General features: G+C 32.7%; 1 protein-coding gene across 1 annotated transcript; it reads right to left on the bottom strand.

Annotated features, from left to right (window-relative positions):
• Positions 1-5044: 5044 nt before the first annotated feature.
• Positions 5045-12914, bottom strand: LOC129318421 (serine/threonine-protein phosphatase PP-X isozyme 2). The gene is made up of 8 exons (XM_054963173.1): positions 12559-12914; positions 11925-12077; positions 7941-8003; positions 7722-7807; positions 6836-6911; positions 6488-6756; positions 6146-6224; positions 5045-5587 (listed from the first exon to the last, which is right to left on the bottom strand). Exons 1-8 carry the CDS (start codon positions 12697-12699, stop codon positions 5537-5539), a joined length of 918 nt encoding a protein of 305 aa, XP_054819148.1. The 5' UTR covers positions 12700-12914; the 3' UTR covers positions 5045-5536.
• Positions 12915-19674: the final 6760 nt, after the last annotated feature.

Genomic DNA, 19674 nt, shown 5'->3' with positions numbered 1-19674 from the left:
TATATTTGAATATTTAACTTTTAGTTTGAGTGACAAGAATTCTTTATACCCAGGCTAACTTAAGTTTGTTTACCTATTATACTTTCGTTCATGTTTCTTTACAGGCATAAAATGACAAATTTATGCCATTAATAAACAGCCAAAAATGGCTTAAATAAACATGAAGCCAAGCCTCATTGAAAAAAATGAGAGAAAAAGAAAAAGGTTATAGCAGCACCGATTGCAAATTCACATTGGTTATTTTGTTCCCATTCTAGAGAGCATAGCCAATTTGGATCCCCCCCCCCCCCGGCAAGTATAGAATAAAAATAAGATTTGACAAGACTAAGATAGGAGGAGAATAAAAAATAACTAAAATAAAAATGATCAAAGTAGTCCTAATTAAGCAGATAGTAGAATGTAAAAGAAGTAATAGAAGAAAATAAAAACAAGACCAACCAATTCCACTGCTTGTGAGCCATCTGAATACAAGGCTGCGTTTGATCTCCATTCAGTATGTGTTTCGTCAGAATTTGCTAGCGTAACAACACGTGAGATTCCTTCAGTTCAAATTGCACATTCTTTGACAATGAGTCAGTTAAATGAGTTAGCACTTCAGATTCTGAAGCAAAGATTCTCCCTTTACAGGTAGATGCCTCAGAAATTGTCCCTTCAGCAGAACTTTCACCTACCAAGCCAATGGAAGGACAAGAAGCTGCACTAAAAGTCTGAAAGGGATTTTATTCACATATTTGGATCAGGCTTATTATCCATGTGTTCGCTGCATCATGAATAAATGTTGTCTTGCATTTCTTTTGTATCATCAGGGATCTGTGAGAGACAGGTGGTGGCAGCTCAGTTGACCAGAGCTACTATTTGTTGTTAATTCCTATGGACTGACTTTTGAAATTGCAGCTCCAGTTTTCTTCTCTAACATCTTGTTTGGTTCAAAAAAAATAAGGGTAGGGGATGATGTTACCTTATTTGGTTCAAGAAGAGAGAAAAAAATAATTACATATAAACAACTATAATCTTATTTTTAAAAAATTATTTTTCCCTACCTTTTATAAATATTTAATAAAATATAAATGTGAATTTAAAAAAAAACTAATAAAAGCCAAATGTGAGTTAAATTATAATTATAATTACTCCTTCCGTTAACCAAATCTCATCTCCAATAAAGCAATTACTTGTTTTAAAACTAACCCTATCTTTTTATATTCACCCCTATTTAATAGAGTATCTCACCTTAAAATAGATATAAAATGATTTATTCAATAGAAGTACTTTTAAAAAAAATAATAATTATATCTTAAAAGAATAAAAATACTTTACATTTTTAAACATTTAATCTCTCAAAAAATACTTTACATTTTGTAACAGATGGAGTATATAGTTAACACACACACCCACATAAGGTAAACCTTCAAAAATTATAAAACATAAACGCATTTAGCTTCTACAATTGCACCCTGAAGACCCACAATATTTTTCACCATAAAGACCAATTAGAAGCTCAAATCACATGCATTACCATGAAAACTAATTTGTTCTCCCAATTGTGCGCTAAAAAAATGCATTCATTTTTTAATAGTAAGCTGTGGCATTGAATATATGATACAATGAGATTGATTAGAAGCTGTAACTATATGCATTAGCTAAATATCAGGATCTACCATGATAATATTCAATTCACAACGTGATGCTCACTTATAGAGCATACAACAAAATATCATTAATAATGACATTAAACAAATGCCAAGATCAAAAAGAGACACCCTGCTCTAATATCAAAAGGATGCATCATGGAGCATAGGACGATATATCAACAAAATAATAGTTTCAACATGCAGCCACGTACTAATCTAATAACTAGAGAACATATTCCTGCTCAGAACCACATGACCCGATCCGACCGTATTTTGGAGGCAAAGGCTTTCCGCCACTTAAGCATGTCATGCAATGCCACTCACCTCTAGGTATTTCTCTCAAGAGTGATGATGTTGGCTGCAAACACTTCAAGTGAAACCCTTTTTCACAAGCATCACAAAGAATCACAGTATCCACTTCATCGACAGTGAGGTCACAAATCTGGCAAGTAAATGCCCGATTCATATAACCCCTTGATGGAGGAGTCCATGTGGAATGTGCAGGAAACCGTGCGAGGGGCATAGCAGGGATTGGAACTGCATCACCAGTTTTCTTATCTGCGCTAGAGGGCAGTTTTGCTTCAGTGTTCGAGGACCCCATGATACGACCATGTTGTGGAGGCAAAGCCTTTCCGCCACTTGATATCAGGCACCTCGTGCATTGCCACTCACCTCTTGGAATTTTTCCAAAGAGGGATGGCTGCAAACACTTCAAGTGAAAGCCTTTTTCACAAGCGTCACAAACAAGCACAGTATCCACTTTATTGACAGCGACGCGACACATCTGGCAAGTAAATACCTTGTTCATATAATCCCTCGATGGAAGAGTCCCCCCAGGATGCTCTGGAAGCATAGGTTGCAATAATTTCTGGACAATCTTTGTAATTTCAAAGTGGTGATTAGTAGGAAGTGAAGGAAGATGAACAATGTTCATGCTATGCAATGGCTGGTGCATGCTAGACAAATCTCCCGGTTCCGTCCCTGGTCTCTGATTTTTAAGCTTACATTTCAATACAACGTCGTCAATCACAGGCCCCCTAGATTCCCTGGCCACAATATCCTTGGGAGCCAGCCCTTTCCACAACTCCTCTAACTTCATCCTCGCGTCCTTCAACAGTTCGATCTCCGCATTAGTCGGCTTCCAACCGGCTCCCGTGGACGCCATCGTCAACAGAGCCAGCACAATATCCGCCACTCTCTTCAACTCTCCGCTAGATGCGGCAGAGGCAGCTTCAACCTTGAGCTTCTTCGCCAATTCCTCACCCGCAACATTCTCGATCGGCCTTTTCTCCAGCAAGCCCTTGGACCGCGTCTCCTCCAGAGGTTCCGTCCTCTCAGCGGCCATCGTCAATTTCACGGCGAAATGGAGAAATTGGAGAAACCCTAGAGAGGAGCGAGGGACGATGGTGGAGAGAAGACGAAGGAGGGGGAAGAGGATTTGAAGATAGGGAAGGAATACGAAAAGGGATACTTACATATAGGTTTTGGTTTTGGCGGGTAACTTGGAAAGCACAGGACGGACCTCATAAGTCATTACGTTGCCCGTGGGTATTCCATGAATAGACCAGGAAGAAACAGTGAAGGTTTTTTTTTTTTTGGGGGGGGGGGTGGGGGGCTAGAATGTCGGTGATGAAGTTTTAAAGTTGAGAATTGATGATAATTACGATGACTTTTGTTTTTGAAAAATACGATTAATTAGTTATAAATTCAAGAATTTTAATTATAAAAAATAATTAAATTTTAAATATAACAATTAATTTATAATTGAATTTTAAATATTTAATTTACAATTAAATAATTAATTTGAACAGTATTTACTATTTATTTTTAAAAAATTTGTCAAATATATAAATACCATTAAACTCTTTTTTTCAAGACTTTATAGTTATCTTCCCAATAAACAAAGCAAAATAGTAAACCCAGTTTATAGAAAAAAGGACTCAGAGATTAAAAAGAAAAAAGAAAGGTCTAATAGTATTTTATTATTGTAATTACGTATATGAAATAAAAAATAGATAATAAAAATTATAGTCCCTTAAATTTAATTTTTAATTTTTTTTATAAATTTACTTTCAAATTAATCAAACATGTAAAATATTTTAACAGCTTGACATGTATATGTGATTAAATGAAATAAATTAATTCTTAAATTAGTTTCTTTTTTTTTTAATTTGACTCCTTACGTTACATGTTTTTCTTAAAATTCAAACATATTTTTCTAACTTAAATAATTACACATCTTTTTATTAGTCTACATGATTATCATCAATATTTCATTATCCATATTAGTATATTTTAAGTTTTTAACATTTTTACCTCCTATTTAAACAATTTAAACGACTAAATTAATAAAAATTAAACTTAAAATATTAAATTAATAATTAAGACAAATTTAAAAGACTAAAAATTATACCATCCCAAATAAAAATTGTACAGTGATTGTTCTTAGGATGGTCGGGCCATTGTGGCATTTTACTGTTAGAATAGCACATACAAAATAAAAAGTATATTATACAGGCATACAAACATTTTATTGATATACGAACCCAATTTTTAAAATTTATTCTTTTTTATTTTCATTCTCATTCTTATATTTATTTTTATTCTCATTCCAATTCTTTTAAAACTCATTATACACATCAAAAGTAGCATTATATTATTTTGGTCAAACCTCAAAACCAACATAAAATAATCGAGGAAAAACCAAAAATAATCGAGTCCGTCAAATAGATACTAAGGGCCCTTGTATAGAATCTTTAGCTCGTAAAAGAATCTCCTTATTTTAAACTCTACAATAATTAAAAGATTTTTTTAACAGCAATTAAATCTGAGTTAATCAATAGGACTGAATATATAATCATATATTGTTGGTTATCACAAAAATATTGAAAAAAACAAAACAAAACAACACAAGTTCAAGTGTTTTGCACGCTAAGATTCCTTTTTCCAAACACATTACCCTCGTTATATACATAAACGCGTGTACATATAAAAACCTAAGTTCACTAGGCCAAACAAAAAGTTCAAACCTAAGTTTATGGGTTTGAAAAGATTTTAGACCCAACAATAATTAAATACGCAATCAGTGATAATACTAAACATCAAATAATTATATTAAAAAAATAGGTTCACTTGGTCGCACTCAGATGAGAGACTGCCTATGCATGATCAACTGTATATATAGGTCATTTATTAGCATATCAAATAAGCAATTTTATAATTGGCCAAAATATAAAACAAAAGCACTTTAAAGAGTCCATGAAAACCACAACAGCAAATTTTTAATGATTTGTTGGGTTATTGGATAGATGGTTCTCCTTCTGCCCCAAATGGCAGTTTCTCCCCCCAAAAGTGATTTTTTGTGGGGCTAAAACGAGAAAAGTAAACTTTCAGCCACACTAACATACAAAACTGGATAACTTGAAAATAATCATCATAAACTTTTTTTTTTATGGCCAATAGGGCAATCAATGTCCAACTCGTCTGTGGCTCTTCCTCATATAAATCTGGAGTATGCCCCCAATTGTCTCGAGCGCAAATTCATTCCTCCTAATCAAAGTTCCCTTCTATGCAAACATAAACTTTTTTTTTTTTTTACCCTGTGACCTTCATCCACCACTACTTTTCGGTGAATAAAGACAACTACCCTATATTGCAAATCACAACTAATTCACAACACCAATAATAAAAAATAAAAAAGAAAAAGAAAGATCGATGAAGCAGGCAGACAGGAAAAGCAAGCCCAAGAATATATATATTTATATATCGCTATCACTGCCAGGGATAAAGAACTGCCTCAGCAACTAACATTTTCCTTTTGATGATTCTGTTTTGGGCAGAACCACCTCCATGCGAGTCTCCTGTTATCAACTTGAGCACTTTGGATCACAACAACAATGAAATATTTTTTATAGGAAGTAATCAGGCGGTGGTTTTTTGGCAGGTGCCCCTCTTGATTCCTGTGTTTCATTGAATTCCAAACATTTTAAATACCAAGTTAGAAATTCAAGATACAAATAAATATCCATGGGGGAAAAATCATAGCCAAAAGTTTGGAGCAAAGCATAAAGAATATGGAACAATATATTCCTAGCAAATTGTTCAGAAAGTGCATCATATATATAGAAGTGTAAACGTAATAAAGTCGGATCAAAGGTCCTCCTATAATTACTGTACCCTTGAGATCCTATCTTCAATTGACCACATAACTTTTATGTATTCTGCATTATGGGACAGAGTTTACGATCCAAGAGAATCAAAACTCTCGAGGAAATAAATCACTATTCTTGAGTGTTACTCTAAAGTTCGTTCAAACAATTAACATGAGAAGGAACATTTTTTAAAACAGACTGGTGCTTACAAGGAAAAGATGTCCATGATATTTTTCAAAAGAGAATCTCATAACTAACACCTAAAGAACCTAACCCCAAGTCTAATTTAATTAGCAATAACTTACTCCATGAACCACATTTAGGAAGATAATCATCAATCAATATTATGAGATTTCGTCTACAAACCTGTGGAGCAGCTTCAAAAACGCGAAACTGCTTGTTTAGATTTTCATCCAACTCCAGAATTGCAGCTACATTACCACATCTGAAACAAATAATTAAATGTCATAAAGCATGAATTTAGGTGCACAAGCAAACCACATTTAAGCCCTTGGATCCTCTCCGTTCACAGAAGAAGTAATAGAGAGGCATTTATGGAGGGAGTGACACAAGAAAATGTAGTTGTGCACGGGACCTACATCTCATAACGATGTATGAGGTCCACCACTATTTTTTTTTCTATCTCTCTCTGAAGGCATTCTCTTAGTGAATGTAGAATCTGGGCAGGCATTTAAATTGTTGATATACCTATAGCAATAATTCGGAGCTGACCATACAGTAACTATCTGGTTATTGAACATCCATTTATACCCTTCCATAACCAACTGATGAGCACGGCAAATATAGTCAATACTATTGGAGTGGTTAAAAGAAGACACAACAGTGCCACCAAACAAGAAACCCGCACCGCGGGGACTCAGACCCCATCCATCTACAATATCTTCAGGATCTGACCATAGGAGGTCACACATGGCACCATCATGAGGTACTTCTTGCTTCCGATCAATGGTCCGTATCTGTATATGGATAATATAAGTACCATTTTCCACACATCTTAAAATATTGAAGAACCAATTAGTTAGGATAGATTCTAACCTGGTCCAATGTAGAGATAGCAGGAGATAGACCACCATGAACACTAAAAATCTTGTTTTCAATTAGAGCTGACAAGCTGCAGTTGGGCATTAGCTCATTATTAACATTGTCGCACCATTTGTGGAAGACATCACAACTAAATGAATGTTCTCTTGTAAGAAACATAAGTAAAATGTTTCCAGGCAAAGCTCTAGTTTTTCATGGCAGCCTAGTTAAAATACACAACAACATACCTGTTTCTAACTTTGGTCCCGTTTGGTCGCTAGAAAGAAAGGAACAGAATGGATTGAAAAAATAAAAGTTAAAAATAAGATGATCAAAATGTAGAAGGGGATAGGAGAACCATATTCATTAGAGAGAGAGATAATTTACTTCATGGGATTAGGAATCATAATTCATAACGTTTTTGAAGGGTATAATGATTCCCACATTTGTGGTCTATAACATTGAATTTTATCATGCTTACTATTAAGGGTAAGAATGATTTAGTTCATTTTTGTTTTAATTTTTTTTAATTCATTCCATTCTCATCCTTTCTAACAACCAAACAAGGCCCTTGTATATTTAATATTAACATGTAATCACTGGTCAACTATACTCTTAAATGATTTATGGCGCCTAATGTTGTAAATGCTCTATTTGTCTATTGAATCACCACTATATCTTGGCTCTTATAATTATGACCTTAGTGAAATTGTTATAAATTTTACAAGTAAAACAATTGTAATTTTCATAAAAGGAAAAAAATCTATTGTTGGTAAACTGCCATTGCCATGCTAGCGCTTTAAAAAACAAAGTTATAAATCTTTTAAATATTAACAAATTTAGTGGCAGTGAGCTGGCTCACATTTTTTCCAAGAGCATATATGTAAAGACATTAACAAACCTTAAATAGTCGAATATATCAGTGCAATATCTCCAAACATTGACTGATCCATATTTACGAAGGCACTCATCATAGAATCCATAGACCTGTCATGGCTCACAAGACGAATATCCAATAAGTAGTCTGAAGAAACAAAAACCTAAGCCCTACTTTATTTTTGAGTGGTTAATATATATTTTGAGATTATTTATTTCTTTTCACTTTGATTAATAAACAAACCTGCGTGATTTGACGGCTCTCATGGTTCCCCCTGATGAGTGTTATTCGATCTGGATACCTCACCTGATAGTATGCCATTTATTAGTTGTAAGAACTACGTGCAAAAGAAGAGAATAATCATTACTAACAATACAGTTATAAAGAAGCTATTACTAGTACATCTGCCAACAGAACCTGACACAATGCCCTGCTATTTTGGGGGCCAAAAAAAAAAAGGACATGCTAGATGCTGCACTTTGGCTCAAAATTAGCAATAACTTAATGATGATAAGACTATGTGGCAGTGCAGCAGCCCCAACCCAGCTGGTGCCTGGCAGAGTTTAATAATCCTTCCAGGAAAACCCATGATACAACAAACAAGTTCTATTGGTCCAGATAAAAGAGCTGTTATAAGATAATCAATTCCAATAATTAGTTGAATAAAGGTTTGCTCTCAGTTAAAAGACACCAATCCAATTTTTTATATAACAAGCTTGAATGATTATGAATGAGATAAGCCTATTCAAGTATAAGTATATGTACCTTGGGGTATTAGAGTTTAGATTTATGGTATGTAGTACTGATACAGATACATGTACCGTGTACAACATTAAGATGATATAACATGGCAATTAATTTTAGGATAAAGATATGGATATGTGTGTGTGTGTGTATGCATGCACACAAGTACACACATAATTATTTATATGTATAATCAACAAAATGATTCCTAAAAAATAAAATTAAAATGATTTTTTTAATACTTTCCAAGTAGCCGACCCCACTTAATAAGATAAGACTTGTTGTAGTATTTAATACTCTAAAAATTATAAAATAAATGCCAAAGCAAACTACATGAATAAATAAAATGTCAATAGAACAATTTCTACAATTACAAGGGTTTATTGCATATAACTACTGAAATTAATTTGTTATACTTTTCCACCAGATTCATCATCCGTTTTGCAGTTATTGCTTTGATTTGCTTGCATCTTTTGCTGTCCACTATTTCTTGAAAGCTTTCTTCACCTTCTTTGTTTTTTAATCTCTCTTCTCTCTTCGAACTTTCTCTTCTACTTTTTCTCAATGCGTTCTCCAACCAACTCCTTCACTGTTCAGAGCTTCTCTATTGCAGATGCTTCCAAGCCTCTTCGTCGTCAATGGTTAAATCAACTTCTTATTCTTCGAATGAATTTATTTAACATCATTTTCTAATGGGCTTCGAACTATACATGATTGAAAACTGATTTGAGTGTTTGAAGTAGCAGCCTTAAGTGATTGATAATTAGAGTTTTTTATACCACAATAAAAAAATTGCTTTTGTGTCCATTGACCAGCTATTATTCATCGCACCAATCACCAAATGAATCAGCTGCAGAATTTTATGTCATGGAAAAAGCCATAATCAAAGTTTACCGTATCCAGGGAGAGGGGGATCTTTTTTACTTCATCCCCTCCCCAAAACCCCCCCCCCGGGGGGGGGGGTAACTAGCATTATTAAAAGCGGAACTCACACCCCTAAAAAAAAAATCCATCCATATATGCAGCAACAGTGCTAAGACCCTAAGCCATGGGGTGCAACATTTTTAAAATTAATTTAATAATTTTTTAAAAAAACATTGTACCCTGTGTGGCTTCACATTGTGAAATCATTGAGCAATCATCTCATTGGCGATACTAAAGACAATATCTTTTTTAATATAAGTCACAAGACAATTATTCATCAATGGATCTCCCATACAACTCCGCAACCAATTTTTCACAAATTTCACAACAGAAAAGGCTCTTTTTGCTATTGTTGTAGCAACCGATAATATCATTACTAACTTCAAGAGAGCATAAAATTTTTTGAAACCCAAACATTTTTAAAGTTGGACTAAGGGGTGCAAAACATTTGAGTCAAGGGGTGCAAAGTATTGGAACATACGAACTCTCCTTGTAATTTTTTCTCAGTCCAGGGGATGCATTTGCCCCCTTGATTTATATGTGGTGCCGCCCATGCGTGTATGGATAGTTAGGAGTTCCTCCTACTGGTTAGTGCAAAGGTCCATACTTACTTGAATTAGGACTAGTTAACTATGGAGATGCAATTTTTATTATAGTAAATTTAGGATTATTGAAGTTGGCTGCATGGAATTTCAGTCTTCAATTTTTGGCATTTGATTAAATACAAGATATGACAGATCTTTGCAAGATACGGTTTCATTGTGGACTCTATGTCAGGAGCCCTAATTATAGTCCCCTGCATTTTATCTTTTATCTCAGTTCAAGTATCATCAATTTAAGAGTTGTGGAATAATATGTCAAGAGATGGGAGTTGAACGTTTTAGATAATCGGGAACCAATTCCTTCCATGACTACAACAATAAAATGGAATCCTAGAAAAAGTCCTCTACCATCACCACCAAGAATCTTATGCCCCACTCAGAATCCTAGAAGAGATTTAAAAGGACGTGGAAGTAGAATGGAAGTAGGCTTCAAAAGCAAAATTTGGTATGTCTATGGAAGTCTTATATAATTTTTAATTGAAATGTGTATTTATAACATGATAAACAAAGAAAAACACCATTGAAAGAACAGCAAGCCCTGCCACCGGCAAAGAACCAAGGAGCAACATAGCAACAATTAACAAGATTCTAGAAATTGAACCTAAAGAACATTAACCATCAAGGATAGATTTCAAACTAGAAGGGGGAAAAATTAACAGATTTCTTTTTTTTTTCCCCTGAATCAGAAGCAGATTTCAAATCACGATTTCGAACCATGAAGGAAATCATACGATTTCAAGAATCAGAACCAGATCTTGTCCCCTATTTAGATTGTCGTAGATAGTGACATCTTGATGTTTTCCAAAAGCCTATATTGTAGAGACAAAAGACCCTAGAATGGATTGACAATAGAACCAGATTTTTGGTTTTGTGGGTGTGAAGATTGAACCATCTGTAGAGATTCAACCATCGAACCCAAAGATCACAAACCTAGAGATTGGACCCCCTGAAAAACATCTATCGCAACAACAGAAGATTTTGCTGGTGCTTTTAAAAATTTTATTAGGGGAAATCACAAGTTACAGCCACCAAAAACTCCAATACCAGCCATAATGTAGGCAGCATGTCTCCTCGCCACTCCCCTAACCATCTCACAATCTGGTTCAAACTTTTGAAGGCTTTAGTGACAGCACGAAGGGGACAGGTAGAATTGTCTTAAAAATCTCTGCTGTCAACAAACTATACTCCTTGTGACTCGCCAAAAAGAATTTTCTTAAAAATATGCTACCATGAAACCCAAGCCAGTTCCATCCCGCCTACAATGGAATGAGTTCCAGGCATTTTGATGGAAAGACGCTTCCAGGGGAGCCTGGTTCCCAACATACCAAAATCCCAATATTAAAGAACCCACTTCCGCTTCCACTTCCAAATATAGAGTTCAACTATACCAAATAATAGAAAATAGATGTTCCAAAATAAATCCATGCACAGCATACAAAAACTTTTATTTGATGATGCTATTCACTAATTGTTACTCCCTCTGGTCTCTATTATAAGGCACCTCTAACTACCTCACTAGAATCAAAGAAAAGCGGTTAAATCATTAACTTTGCCTGAAAATAAAATAAACTTTCAATTTTACCCCTATTAAATGAAAACTTTTCAAATTTGCTTTACATTATCTCCCATAATTGATGAGTTTAAATAAAGGAAATATTGGAAAGACATAAAGAATACCCCCATCAAGTGCTTTATATTAAGGATGAAAATAAATCCTTCTAGAAGGCCCTATAATAGGGACCAAAGGGAGTATGTAAGAGCCTTGGAGAATAAACTAACTGATATATTTTGAACTAGCTAAAAAGAACAAGGTGAATTTAATGCATAGTTGCATACTCAAAAGCAAAAACAGATAAACACCAGAAAGTTACAAGAGCCTCCAAATAACAATACAACATGCATCTGATGGAAGAGTCTAACGAAAACAAAAGTTGGTAAGAGAATATAAGAGTATCACCTTCAGAGCCAGCAGAAGTAGAAATGTTTCGACTGAATAAAATCCTCTATCAACAAAATCCCCAAGAAATAAGTAGTTTGTTTTGGGGCAGTCTCCTCCTACTTTGAATAGCTCCTTCATGTCATAAAATTGTCCATGGATATCACCACATATCTACGTTCAGATTAAGACAAAAACCAATAAATGAGTCCCATTACGGCTATACCACAAGCAGAATCATAGCATAAAAAAGAAACACGACTAAACACTAACTTAAAGGCACAAAAATTAGCACCTTATTCCATTACTTCATGTAAAAATTTAATTAATCCTGCGCGAACCACCCGACCTTGGAAATTTTTCAACCTATATTTAATTCAGGAGGCCAAATTTTATAGTAGTGCCGGGAGGCCAGATTTTATAGTGGTGCCCAACGATAAATCATCAAGAAACGTTCTTGCTTCAGTTTCAACTCAAATCAAAACAAAACAACAAGAAAGAGACCCAAACACTGGCGAAAATCACAACCAAAAAATCAATCCAGACCATCAAATTCCTACCAACAGGCAGCATTCGGTTTAAGCGAATCGAACAAACACCATAGCAAGGGCACAACAAAAATGAAGTGGTCCCAGTGACAGAAACGACTACTCACGGTGACGGGGGCGTCGACCCTCTGAACGTTGCTCTCCTCGACGAGGATTTCCATGGCCTTCAGACAAAGAGCCTTCACTTCCGATTCCTTGAGGGGCTCGCACTTCTTCAGCTGCTCTATTTGCCTGTCTAGGTCTGACATCTCTCTTCGGCTCTCTACGTCTCTCTCTCTCTCTCTCTCTCTCTCTCTCTCTTCTCCTAGCCTACTTCGTCGGACCTAGAGGCGCAGCCAGCTTCCCCCGCTCTCTGGCTTTCTCGATTGAAGCTATGTCACACGCAGATATTTGCTTCTCGTTGTCCGGGAAATATGAATACCACTCTCTGACTGTGGTCCGGTTTCTGGGTTTACCCATCTGTGATGATGGGTCATGTGGGCATTTCATTATTTAATTTTAATTTATCTAATTATTTAATTTAATTCATGCATAACCTGTCCAGTATTTGATTCCTTGATTTTTACCACTACCAGCTCCTTTTTTTTTTTTGGGACAAATTCCCAGCTCGTATTAGTTACTATTAATTAACTTAATTAACTAGAAATTAATTAAATGAGTTTTTTTTTTTCCCCTTCTCCGCCAGAGAGATAGCACCGCAATAGTTTCCAGCGATTACTCTTGGCTTTGAAATGGATTGTAGAGACTTGGCTTCAACACTCGATTGCTGCTGCAGACACCTCTCGATAAGGCAACTTGGTGTCCATTTGATTTTTTTTTTTTTGGGTTACATGTTTGTTTGTCAAAAGTTGGTTCGCTAAAAATTAATTTAATAAAAGTTAATTATTATAACATATTTTGAGTATAGATATATTTTTAAAAAAAATAAATTTATTTCATTTTCAGTTTGAAAAGCTTCCCCTAATTATTTTCATGAAATCAACGTTCAATAGTTTTTAAGGAAGTGCATATAAAAAGTTGGTTTAAAATTAAATTAGATATTCAAACCACTTCCATTATAGAAATGCAGGAACACTTTTAGAAAATGGAAAGTGGAAAAACAATAGATTGAAAACAAGCTTAAAATGAATAATAGTTAAATATGATTACTAGTTCTATTAAGGAAATTAGAGAATATCATTTCTGCAGCAAGTTTAAAGAAATTAGAGATTCACGTTGATAAAAATCACATGAATCTTGGGGATAAGCAACAAATGACTAAGAAGAAGATTGAATTAAATTTAGTTAGGGCTAAGAATCAATGGAGTTTTTTTATCGACGTTAAAAACATGAACAAAGGAGGAAGAAATGTGCTCAAATTTTGCAGTATTTTAACTTTGAATGACTTTCCATTTTATTGGACATAGAGGAACCTGAAGAAGGGGGTGAGAAGAAAATCAATTGATGATAGTTTTAAAAGAACTCGTTTTGTAATCAAGCGGTGTCACTGATTTGGAAGAATTCGAACCTCCAGGATTCCCAGATGCCTCTTTAATTTTCGTTAATGAAAAAGTGCCGAGGAATCTAGCTATTGGAAAAAAAAATTCAAAAAATCCAGGAACACAAATAATATAGAATAACATTAAGAAGTTGATGGAGTTATTTAAGATTGATTGGAATTTGGAATTTGGAATTTGGAATTTGATGGGGTTTTATACGGTAGCAGAACTATGACTCGAAGTTAGATGTCCAAGATAATTTAATTTTAAAATTAATAATTTTGAAAAATAATAATTTAAAGGTTAAAATATATATTTAATTCTTTAACTTCATATATAATTCTATTTTATTTCTTTAATTTTATAAAATATTTTTTAATCTTTTAATCTTAATATTATTAGATTCTTTATGAAAAAAATTATATTAAAATTTTAAATATTAATAAAATATTTTTAAATGTTGACGTATTAAATTTATTTTTTACAAAATAATAATAATTGTTATAAAAATAATCATTTAATCCTGATGGTGTTATAATTAAAGAATTGAAAAAATATTTATAAAATTAAATTAAAGTTTTGTATAACTTCAGAAGATTAAATGTATATCTTGTTCTAATTTAAATAATTAAAAATGATAATTACATTATGACTAAAATTGTAATAAAATGAGTAGATTAATCATCATTTTTCTTTTTAAAAATTATTTTAAACATGATCATATAGTCTATTATGCACATATATGTTATTCATATCATATCTCGATTATTAAAATATTTTTCTTTTCATCCCAATTTATATGATATTTTTTAAAAAAGTATGCATAATAATAAAATTTATTAAATATGTTTTATAACAGTGTCTTTTTAAAATAAAAATAAAAATTTTAAAAAATATTTTATATTTAATATTTAATTTATGAAAGAGTATAATAAAAATAGTAATATTTGAAAAGTACTGTTAAAGAATTTTTATTTCTGTTAAAGCATGTTATTAAATTTTTTTTTTGTCAGAAAAGCATGTTTTATTTTGAAACATTAAGTTCCTCCAAAAAATGCTTTATAGGTTGGAATGGATGAAGCACGTATTTAATTAGTTTCTTGGCATAAATATTCTTTATATAGTTTTTTTTACCAACAAATATTTTTTATATAATTTAAAGGATACAAAAAATCAAGAGTTGAAAGTGTAAAGTTACAAAATTTATATACCATACCTGTATGCTTTTCTCAAAAAGAGGGACGTACTTCCATATTCTCGACACAACATGGCTCTACATATAGTTTTATGCAAGGTGATGAGGAGATGTTGGTAGTAGATGATTGATTTTTTTTTTTTTTTCAAGTGAGCACCCAATATCCTAGGCTTGTTCCACTTGAGCCTTGAGAATTTAACAGAATTTAAGTTAGTTTGAACTGAGACATAATAACTCTCACAATAGTGAACATCCTGACCACTTACATTATTACATTTCAATATTCAAACTTAAGATCTTTAATTAAGTTAAAACAACTATTACTAATTGATTTAAGTGTTCCTAATTATTGGGAGTCTTATCTCAGTATGCAAAATAATTGTTCCTTTCTTTCAAAGTCTGTTTGTATTTTATCATAATTGTTTGTAATTAAAAAACTCAATTTATCTCAATCAATTATGGGCTCGTTTAAATTTCAGTTGGACATAATTAATTATAAAAAATTAACAAATATTATTAATTTTGATTCTAGTTGATTGTGTTATGACTCGATTTATTTGAATGTTATTTTTTTGAAATTAATTTTGGCAAAATTAAAAATATTTAAATGATTCAATCTAAGTCAACTTTAATTACCACATAGGACATTACTTTTCAAAATAAAAATATTGATAAAGTTATATAAAATATTACTAAATATGTTAAAATTTGTTTAAAAAGTAACATATATTATTTAACTTATATATATGATTAATTATAGAAATTTAAATTATATTGATACTAATAATTTAATTTACATAAAAAATAACTTAATAGATAACCAAAGGAGTTTATTTCACGAAGAGACGGACCTATTGTAACATTATAGTTGACATGGAGAAGTTATCCCCAGGAGCTTATTTCAGAACATGGTCACAACCCTCATAATTGATTATAAGTAAGTGACGGTGTTTGTTTTTTTTAAATTAAAATCATGATTTCGTCCAAATAATCGATTAACTTTTGTATTCAAACAAGCACTGCATGTCACGAAAGACTCTCCCTACAATGGCATGGGAGCTCTGACTCTCCCCTCAATGGGAGCCTCAATTGGCGTATAAGTGGCGTCTATATTCTCTTATTCTCTGATGACCGTCAGAGATGTCTAGACCGGTGGCCGTGCTCGCTGTAGAAGAAGCTGATTCTTTCCATCATTATTTTGAAGAGGAGATCATGGAAGAGAAGGATGAGGATTGGAAGGTAAAGATTGGGGCAAATTTCAGTCAGGAGAAGGACGATTTGGAAGAAATAGCGCTGATCAAATTGGATAGCGTTGATTTTTAACATGGATTTGAGCTATTAGGGCAGGATAGTGAACTGAACTATTCGATCTGGACTGTTGGTCAGGAGTATCGATCAGCGAAATCGGTGTGATGCTTAATAATGGTGAGTTGTGAAGCTATATGAAGGATTTTCTGAAGTTAATTTGGATGATTCCAATGTCTGTTACATTGAACAATTTGAGTCTAAAGCAGCAAGTAAGGTATGCTCTGTTTACTAAATGACAAGTTTTGAATAATCATCTGACTGATGGAGATTGTTTTTCAATATAGTGGATCTATTATGCAAGACAATGAGTGAGAATGAAAAAGTGTTGGCTATGTGTGAATAGATGGATGTGTCTTTATATTTTTTGAAACCATCTGGGAAGATGGATTGGTTAAGTGATTTCCTGATTGAATATGGGCTTGCTGTTAATATGGACGGTGCTCGTATTATAGTTATGTTCTCTATTGATTCTATTTTATTTGGTGTGTATCTCTAGCTGTGGTTTGATGGATTTGTCAAGTTATGTTTCATGCTCTACCTAATGATGATTCAAGATGCAATGGTTAAAGGTCTTGGGAAAGCATATTGTGAGAGCTCAAGTAGCTGCCTTATAGCCACCAAAGTGCCATGAAGATTAATTGGTGCAAGTACTAGGGGTTGAGGGCTCTCTTGGTGGTGCTGATGGAGATCATTTTGCCCTTGGCAGTTATCAGAAGTATTCTCTGTAAGCTTGTGTTTGTGTTTTTTTTTTGTTTGTTAATAAGAGAGATTGCTTCTTATGGATCATTTGGCTTTGATGTGGGTGTTGTTGCTTCAATCCTATGATATTCTTTGTTGACCAGAAAGTTATTTCTGACTTTCAATGTTGTTCTTTCCCTCTTATGTTGAGAGTAGTTGTTGATGCTGCTTTAATGAATACAGCTTTGGCGCATAAGGGTGTGGGCTCAGTGTTTGAGCAAGTCTTTGGACTACCACCCCTTCCAGTCGTTTCCGTAGTGATTATCATGAGCTTCAAGATACATAGGACTGTCTACTACACCTTGGCTAGTTTCTTGATGTGCAGAAGAATTAGTTTTATCATTGCTATGTCTTTCAGTTTTTTTATAGGGTATTTTGAACTGTTCTTTGTCAAGGGTTTGTTGTTGGGTTTGGATGATTAGTGCTTGTATTGGTGACTCTTATAATGAATTGTTTTTTTCTCTGTCCAAAAAAAAAAAACAGGCACTACATGTCTGCAAAAGCACATTCTCCATCTTTGGGGCAGCAATAATCTTTGATTCAATAATTTATGCAATAGCTAATCATTGATACTTCGATAGCCACTCTCTTGTACACATTATTTATATCATCTTTGTATTCAAACGAAATGAAATTTGACCTACCAATACGACTCTAAACATGCATAAAAGTGGTTTTGTTTAAAGGTAAATTGCCAAAAGCCATGATTCAACGTTGATTACTTCTATTATTAAAAGGATCAAGTCATCAATAAAAAGAAGCGGTTAAGTTAGTCAATTAAAAGATGGAATGTAGAAAGTTTTTTAATTGTAACCTTGATTCATATCATATAAGCTAATATGGGATGGGATGATAGGAAATACAACAAAATAATAGAATATTTATTACTATGAACGTGCTCAATATGGTAATAAGGATATAAAAAAATTAGTTTAGGCATTACATTAAATGATGATAAAATGAGTGAATTAAAATACCTCGCGTAAAGAGAGAAATGGCAAAGAAAATATAATTATTCATATGAAAGTTAAATTGTACAAATAGAAATTTAATATTGTACAAAAAAAAAAGAAATAGCAATCAAACAAGTTTCTCAGTACGGATTGTACGAAAAAAAAATCCTTCATTAAAAAATACAAGGCATTAGTTAAAAAGTTGAATGTTTAAAAATGTAAGATATTTTTAATCTTTCAAGATATAATTATTATATTTTTTTCAAAAGTGTTCATGTTACTAATGATTTTATATTTATTGTAGGATGTTTAATAAAAATAAAGATAGAAAGATAGGTTAGTTTATAAGTAAATAACTACTTTATTAAGAGGTAGATTCGATTAAAAATATTTATATTTTTAAATGAATGGAGTAGGTTTTATTGCTTTAGGTGGTGTATATTGTATTCTTCTCAAGCTTTCTCTGTTTTTGTTTTTTTTTTAAATCTGTCCGTGTTTATATTTTTATGATTAATAGAATTGACTTTGGTTGTCAAAAAATTGAGCATTTGTACCAAAAAGACAAATAAAATGAATTACTTCTGGAAATAGACCCTGATTATTGAAAATTGAGTTTGAGAAGATTGAATCAAACGATCCTTTGTTTTGAAGATTTATGAAAATTCATAATATCATAAATACCTAGAAGTACATTTTAAAGCTGAAAAATATTTCGAGGGTACAGTGCACACCCTCTGCTATGATTTTATTTAATTTTTTTGATTTTTGATTTCCGATAAAGTTGATTAGGGAGGGTCCTTCCCCTGCTTTCTTCAAATTCGAACCACTTTAATTTTATATCCTGAAACACTTTAAAAAAATAATAATAATAAAAATGGCCACGAACTAATTTCTGTATGGCTCCCAATTTGTTTAATTGGAAAATATTTGAACCACATCTTAAAAACATTAGGAGGTATAATTCTTCAATTGATACGAAAATCTTATTATCGGGTAATTTTTAAACGTTTTTCTGAACACTGATTGAGCAAATAATCAAGCACTAATCATTTTCTAAATTTAATATTGCATGGATCGATGTTCCAAATAAAAGCATCTGCATGGAGTCTGAAAGAAATGGCAGTATTGATTTACAAACACGTCCTTCAAATTCAGGACTTCTTGCAAGAGAAAAAGGTGATGCTATCGGCAAGACAATTAGTCGTTGACATCAAGTGATAGTATTTATTTTATGACTTATGAATATAAATATTACGCTACGCTCTCCCAAATCTGATAATTTAGAAAGAATTTTTTATTTTAAAATATAAAACAATTCAAGAAAAATAAAGTGTTATTAATGATTGCCCTTTAAATAGAGATAAAATTAAAATGATATTGCAGGGTACTTTTCTCAATCTAAAATATAAACAGTTTTTAGAAAAAATTCACATATTGATAAAATTTTCATTCTCATAAAAATATATATTATCTACTTTTTTAATCCTTAATCTCAATTATCAATACATTCCATAATGAGTGAGGGATATATTTACAAAAATCTAAGTTATA

Source organism: Prosopis cineraria, unplaced genomic scaffold, assembly GCF_029017545.1.
Source record: "Prosopis cineraria cultivar Desert tree isolate PC_DT_omini unplaced genomic scaffold, ASM2901754v1 PC8, whole genome shotgun sequence".
Classification (NCBI taxonomy): Eukaryota; Viridiplantae; Streptophyta; class Magnoliopsida; order Fabales; family Fabaceae; genus Prosopis; species Prosopis cineraria.
This window is presented reverse-complemented; position numbering and strand designations above follow the sequence as displayed.